Here is a 7,492-nt window from a genome sequence, read left to right as displayed (position 1 = left end):
GACCCCTAGCACAGCGTAGGGGAGGCAGGGTCCAGCCCCGGTGTGGTGGGCTCGAGGTGAATGGGATGGACGCGGTGACGGTCCCTGGGAGTGCTGGTGTACGCAGGGATGCACAGAACGCTTTGCAGCTGCCTTGACGACACGCCTTTTGATCCCGGGCCCTGAAAAGCGTGTCCAGAGTCCGTTCTCTCCCTCCGTCTCACTATTTTTATTGCTGGTTGTTTGCACCGTGGTTGCGGCATTGCCTAGAGGACTCGTGTTAGCTGGTCTGCCCGGGGTCGAGCGTAGCCTGGCTGTCTTTCGGAGCGGGCGCTGTACCCTGTGCCTATCCTATGGCGGTTGTCGTTCCACTACCTTTTGCTATACTGTGTTTTACATGTGAAGTAATCATATATACAGGCATCTCTAGGCAGATCTGGGCTCCATGCACTGCTACAAGATTTAGTGGGTGGAAAGCGTACAACAGTTTATTTATTTATTTTTAAATTGCGCAGCAATGCGTTTGATTTACAGGTTTCAGAAGGCTAAATTTTACAGGTTTCAGAGAGCTAAATGAGCCGTCTGGGCGCTGCGTTGCCCTGCAACCGCACACACGGGGCTGGGGCGGTAGTTTGGAGAAGCAGCTCCTGCTGTAGGAGAAGTTGTCTGAGCACCGGCTTGCCCGCGAGAGCGTAGCTTGTGAACGACAGCGCGCTGTCACCTCAACACCAAAGCAGAATTCACTAACGTGATGCTTTTTCTGCCAGTGGCAATGAGTTAATGGGGAGATAAATCCATTGAAGTTTGGTGGGTTGGGGCATGGATGTCTAAGGCCCCATCGCGTGCTCTCGAGCTGCTTTGGCATCCTGCGCACGTGTGACCTGCGTTACCTAGAAACTTTCCTGTTTCTCTCTGTGCAGAAAGATGTCTCTATAAATAAGAGCGATATTTGGGTAACAGTGTCTCTATTGTTAAAATCTCAAACCCCATCAACTTTTGAGGAGGAATGCGTTTTTATGGCACAGACCCCTTTGCCATTAGTATTTAATCTCCTCCAAATTGAATGATTAATGTAATGAAGGCGCTGAAACAGTATCCAGCATTTAGACTACAGATGTTTCGTATTTATTATGTTTCCAAGGGCTGAGATAAATACAGGCATAAGTGATGCCATGTCTTTGCTTCACATTCAGGAGGCTTTGGCGTATCTGATGAGCTACAGTTTTGGGGTTTATCTAAGTGCAGAGTTTGTACAAAAAAGAGAAGAGATACCAGCCGCTCTTAGCTCCCTCCCTCTCTTTTTTCCTCCTATGAAGGCTGAAAACCATTTTTGGTGGATGCATGGGTGAATCGTAGTATTGACTGGGAGAGTGATATTGCCCGGAGGGCTCTTTGCTGGAGTCACTGGAGAGCTGCTGCTCCTCCAGCCCAGGTGCTCGGCTGCTGGGGAGCCCCTGGGTTTCGTGCCCCTTGGCGGGATGTACGGTTTGCAGCGGTGGTGTGCTAGTACGGCTTGTGGCTGGGATGGCTGTGGTGCTTTTGGCTCCCTTGAAAAGTTTCAGCCAGCTTTAACATAAGCCTGAAACGTGCCGGGCTCAGACAGCAGCAGCAACAAGCCCTCCCAGGGGAGAAATGGGGCACGTGCTCTTGACTTCAGAGGAGCCACTCCAGTTTACAGCCGGTGAAGATCTGGCGTAGGAGCTGCTTATCTAGTCTTGGTGGCAGCTCGCGCATAGCCCTTCAACCACTCTCTTAAGTATTAATGAAGCATTTTCCATAGAAACTGGCTCCCCGGTCGGGACGCAGAGGTGGACTTTGCGGGGTGTGCTGATGATGCGCCGGCCTCAACCACCACCGGCGGCAGCAGTGTAGCCCTTAGCCTGCCATTTGGGGTAGCGCGGTGCTTGGTGATTGGCCTCGAGCAGGGGCTTGCAGCCGCTCTCATTCTCTGTGTGAGTGAAGCCAGGGATGTTTGTTGTCCTGGCATCCCATCCCACGTTGCCAGAGTCGATAGTGAGTTGCCTGCACGCTTCGCTGGGCGCAGGCTGGGGCTTTGCAGCTTGAGCTTTGCTGCTGCAGCGTGCACTTCCATGCTGTGTGATATCCAACGTGTAACGAGCTGGGGAAAGTCCTCCATGAACCACCCGCCGCATGGCTTATTAACAGTACCGATGGCTTTAAGAGGGTCTTCAGCACCCGGATGCAGTGTGGGCGCTGGGGGAAACCCCTGAGGTTTTGGGAAAGAACAGGAGGAAATTTTCAGACAGGCGGGCTCGGTCATTGCCCAAACAGAGCTCTTGGAACAGCCCGGGTTTCTCAGTAGAAGCCAGAGCTTTTACCTCCTAAATGATCCCTGTGGTTCCTGCATGGTGCCAAGTGATGCCGGAGGCGAGAGTGTGGCCTGAGAGGAGGAAGGGCTCCATCCTGCCGTATCCCTTTGCGACAGTTGGGTGTCCTAGTTGTTAAAGAAACAAAAAGACAAAAAAAAGTAAAATAAGAGAATAACTCGCACCGTGGGCCATGTCACACCTGTTCTCTCCTCTGTCCCCATGCTCTCTGTAGGTTCGGCGTACCCCCCCAGCTGGCGCAGCGCCCAGGGAGCCCCGGACGTCTGGCAGTTTTCGGATGGAAGTTCAAGAGCACTTAAATTCTGAAAGGAGGTGAAGCTGGGGCGAGCGGCCGGCGGCGTCTCGGCATCCGGAGGTGGCCTCTGTCCTGCTGGCTCGCCGCGTCCCCGGGAGAGCCTGAGAAGTCACCCGCCGAAGGCAGCGCTCCCCGGGCTCCTCCTGCCTGCAAGACTATCGTATTTATATTTTGTAATAGAGTACAACACTTCTTTGGGGTTGGGGTTTTTTTTTGTTTGTCTCTTTCTTTTTTTATTTTCTAAAAACAAAAAAAAAGCAAACCCACCCACCAAGGTCAAGGGCTTATCGATGGCTTCGACGGGCTCCTTTCCCCACGAAAGACTGTCTTGCTCTTGTGGACAACCCGGCCTGTTGGTTATCTCCATGACGTGCCATTTCTCAGAAGTCGCATCTGATGTGACGAATTAAAAATAAAACACAGTGTAGGTCTGTGGGTGGGTGGGAAATTGCCATAATAAATGTTGGAGCTTTAGGTTTTGTTTGCTCTGTCTTTAATTTTTAATGCTAACAAGGGCCAGGCAGCTGGTATGACTTTGTATTACCATATCGGCTGCAGAAAACCACGTGCTGAGTTTACAAAGAGAAAGCCGGGGCTGGTGTCCACATGAGGGGCTGCACAGTCCCAGTGGGCAGACGTTTCCTGCAGAGCTAGACCAGGCATCGGGCTTACGGCTGTGACACCCCAAGTCGTGGTGAACCCCTGTTGGCGTTCGGTGATTCTGAAGTGTGGGGGGGTCTCCCAGCTCTCCTCCACCGCCTGCCTCCTCTTGATGAATGCTGGCTGTCGATTACATTTCTGCTGTTAAACTACGTACTTGTGGGGCTGGTGGGATCCATAACGTCCCTTAGTGTCTGTCCGAGGAGAAGCCAGTGGGTTTCGGGAGGAGCAATAGCCTTGCTATGGAGATGCTGTCAGTACCAGGAGATGCAGAGCCCTGCCCCGAGACGGGATACCGGGCGGAGCTGCTATCAGGTTGGCGTCCCGGCGTCTCCTGCCGAGCGCTCCGGCCCTCGCACAGCTTTCCCCCTTGCCAGTGATATTCGTCCCTTGCTCAAAGATGAGCACCCGCCCAAGGAGTTCGCTGGTTTGGGGCCCAAGCGCTTTGCTGAACAGAAGATGGGTTAAGTGCGTGCTTGTGTGCTGTCTCCGATGGGATTTATAGGCTGTAGCTACTCATGCCTGTGCCGGCGAGTGGGAATGGACCTTATTTGGTGAAAGAAACCAGCTGGGGAGCAAGCAGAATTGCTGGCCGGCCGTGTCAGGCTGCCAGGACACCCGCTGCCGGTTGCAGTGCGACGGAGCCGAGCCACGGGGCAGGGGCCAGCTGATTTATTTGCTTTGTGTATTAGCTTCAATCTCACTTCTGGTTTTATTCATCTCCTTTCTTAACATCTGAGCGAGACACCCAGCTGGGGTGACTCACTCCCGGCAAGATGGCCATAGGGAAAATGACGTTGCCTTTTTGATAGGCGGTGGTTGCTCTTTTGTTTTTTAAAAACCCAGGCTGTAGTTCTCATGGGCACCAGGGCATAGCACAAGCACAGACACTTTTGTATCTTAAAGCTTGGCAAGTGGCCGGGCTGGGCAGCAGAAGCACCTCCTCACATGGCTGTAGGGTCAAGCCAGGAGCCTGGGGGGACTTGGTGTATAGGCATGGGTTGACCCGAAGGGAGCTCTTGCTGTTTCTTTTAAGGCAGTTTGGTCTTTGAGGTCCAATTACCCAAAAGGCTGCACACACCCTAAGGTTTTTTTTATCATTAGGAGATGTTTTTAAAGGTTCTCCTATCCCAGCCTCTACCTCTGTGCTACCGCCTCTGTGTCTGCTTATAAGGTTTTTTTGAGCCTTGGAAGGGGGAATCCTGTTGCATTAAGCATCCTATTGATTGCAAACACACCATCGGTAAGAAGTTAGCTCCCATTAGCTGCTGGCACTCCCGCTCCTGCCCTGGGATATGTCTACACCAGGCAGCTGCATCAGATCAGGACTAACAGAGTTGTTAATTGCAAAGGGGGTTGCTCTGCTCTCTCCTCCAGATCGCAAACCAGGGATCACCTGGTATGTATCTACAGCAGGCCTGCAATGCTTATAATAAAGGGCAGCTGGGAAGCTGCTTTATCATGTTTTTCGGTGTGCTGGCTAGCCTTGGGGGTGTCTTTACCCTTATTTTGTCTGAGTGCAGGCAAAGCTCGGTTCATGGATGGCTTCTGAGGTAGTTGGTTGTACTTCGGATGCTCTGCCTGGTGGAATAAGTGTGATGCACTCTGCTTTCTCTCTGCCTCCAGCAGCCAGTGCAAGGCAGGTGTTTCTCCCGGGAAAAACAGAAAGTAGGAAAGCAGTGACAGCTAAATAGGCTTTGCCAAGCACAGAGGGGAAAAGTTGTACCTTTCCTGGAGTGTTGAAGGTAAAGTGAAATAGTCCTTAAAATGTGTATTTTTTAATACAGGTGTTAAAGTCCTAAGAGTTGGGGGGGTTAAAACATCTGCAGAATTTATGTGTTGCCTTAAATTTACCAATACACGTGTGCCGAGAGCCCCTTGTAAGTGTCGGGGCTGCACTGGGGGTTCCTCTCCCCAGCTGCAGGGCCTGATCCTGCTCACAGGCTCCAGGGTCTGCTCTGGCTCTTGCAAAGGAACAGGGCAGCCCCAGCACGAGGTTTTGGTGGAGCTACAAGGGTTTCTTCCGCTGCCTCGTGTGACCCAGACTGCCGTGTGCTTTAATTAGGGGTATCGTTAGGATCCTTTTTTGCCTGGCCAGGACTTGGCTGCTGCAAAGCCCTTTGCTGTATCTGGGTGCACGGAGGACTGCCAGACATCGTGTTACAGTGGCTTAATGAGCTTCTGCCAATTAACAGGAGTCAAGGGTTTCCTGTGAGGGGAGAGCTGGAAACCTGTTAGCCTCAAAGCTGGAGGTTGCTCTGTTTTCAGTGCAAGAGGGGCAATATTCCTAGGGATTTTGTATTTAAGTGTATTCCCAATGCGTTGGCCTGCACATCAGACTTAAAAAACTAAGTACATTCGGTCTTTATCAAAAAACCAAAGCTCCTAAAGTTTTGGAGTTTTTAATAAGCAAAAGAAAAGCTCTTTCTTTCCCAGTCCGCAGGGCCGAGATGAGCAAGATACCTGGGAATTAGCTAGCTTAGCTTTGATTTTGGGGGGTTTAAAAAGCTGCTTTCAAACTTGAAGGCGATTTGGCTGTGCTGTATTTTATTTCTAAGCACACTTTCATGCCACTAAAATGCAGCAAAGGTCAAGTCTTTTGTGAAGTCTAACTTAAATTTTGCTTTCAAAATAATACGTATTTTGGATTCGTGATGCATTCGGGCCGTGGGCTTTTACAAGGTGAGAAGAGCGGGGTGAAACATGCGTTGGAGGTCACTGATCGAGCACTGTCTCTCCAGAAGGGATCCGAAAAACAGATCTAAAACCCCATGAATGGGATTTCCAGCAACAATCCCAAACTCCTGCATTCTGTTTCAACCCCAGCTTTGTGTCGGGTCCCACTAAGTGACCCGTGGGACCAGCAGCAGCATCGGGCTTGGGAGCATCAAGGTGTTGGTGGGCAGCAACGTGACTGTGGACTCTGGGGGAAGGTGGAGGGAAGGACCATTCTTCTTGGGCTGCTGGAGTTTATTTTACCAAATATGCTGTTTACCCTGTACTTTTTTTTTTAATCTCACTTCTTGTGTTGCTGTGTGTTTGAGCTGTCTGGATGTGGGCGAAACCCGGGGTGAGCCTTCACCTGCAGGTTTATGGTGGTGAGGCAGAGGACCCGCTGGATGTAGCTGCCTTTCCAGGGCACCCTGCTCTGGTGTGATATTTCATGTGATCCCACTATAAATTATTATTGAGGAGCAAGCTGAACAACCTCTCCAAATGAGAGTGGTGCCTCACTTGCTGCTTTTTTATTCCCTGCTTCCCCCCTCCCCCACCCCATTTTTCCCATTTCAGGCATGATTAGGCATCATCATTCAGTTGTATGTTGTATCTGCTTCAAGTCAATAAAATCTTGTTGTCCCTCCATCCCAACACCCCCTGAACCTCCTCTCCTCCCAGAAGTCACCCTCTTAACATTCATCTTCTACAGGCATCCAAATAATCAGTTATTCCTAAGGAAAGATGGGGTGTGTGGGGGGAACACAACAACAAAAAAACCCCAAACCCAAAATATGGCCCTTATTCCTTAATCTCACTGGATAGAGTTACACATCTGGTAGAGGCTTGTTCGTTGTTGCTATTACTTTTATTGCGTCTTTAGCAGTGATGAAGTTCAGATGGGAGAACCAGTGGGCCCCAATTTAATTTCGTCTGGCCTCCCGTAATGAGCACGATGTGATCCCTGGGAAATGCTGGCTCGGCTGTGGTTCCAGCGGGCAGACGCTCACGTGCTGTAGTGATGGGCAGAAGTGGTGCGGACAGACAGCTGGACAGGCAAAACCCCACAGCGAGGCGGGGGGGGGGGGGGGGGGAGAGGAGAAATCTGGAAATAGAGACGCTAATGGGTGGGTGGAGGTGTCTGTGCTGTGTGACCATCAAATACTGCAGTTAGATGGATGGAAGGACAGATAGCTTTTCATGTCAAAACCCAGAAGCAAGATCACGAGGTGGATTTCCCCCTTTTTTGGTGACTGGGGTATGTGTGCCATGATGTTTTCCGAGGTTGCTCTAGCCCTGATGGCTCTTCCCTGGTGATTTCCAGGACCCCCTGGGTTTCCAGTGGCAATGTATAGAAGCTCCCACCTCTCCCCCAGTGTCTGCAAATGCATGTGTCTAAGGGCTATACAGGATTCATTTACGGGCCTCCCATTGGTGGGATATGTGCATGCAAAATGAAGGTTGTATTTGGCTTCTAATATTCAGATCTATATTC

The 7,492-nt window shown here is 50.9% G+C and overlaps 1 protein-coding gene across 3 annotated transcripts in view; it reads left to right on the top strand.

The window, feature by feature from the left end:
* BCL11A (BCL11 transcription factor A) overlaps window positions 1-3,030 on the top strand; it is a 112,211-nt gene extending 109,181 nt beyond the window's left edge. For all 3 annotated transcript variants that reach the window (XM_049799668.1, XM_049799666.1, XM_049799669.1), the window contains exon 4: window positions 2,542-3,030. In XM_049799668.1, coding sequence (XP_049655625.1) covers window positions 2,542-2,643 — 102 coding nt within the window. In that variant the 3' untranslated portion in view covers window positions 2,644-3,030. The remainder of the gene's footprint in view (window positions 1-2,541) is intronic.
* The last annotated feature ends 4,462 nt before the right edge of the window (window positions 3,031-7,492 follow it).

The sequence above is a fragment of the Accipiter gentilis genome, chromosome 5 (assembly GCF_929443795.1).
Source record: "Accipiter gentilis chromosome 5, bAccGen1.1, whole genome shotgun sequence".
Classification (NCBI taxonomy): Eukaryota; Metazoa; Chordata; class Aves; order Accipitriformes; family Accipitridae; genus Astur; species Astur gentilis.
The sequence above is the reverse complement of the archived record's forward strand: the minus strand, read 5'-3'. Positions and strand labels throughout refer to the sequence as shown.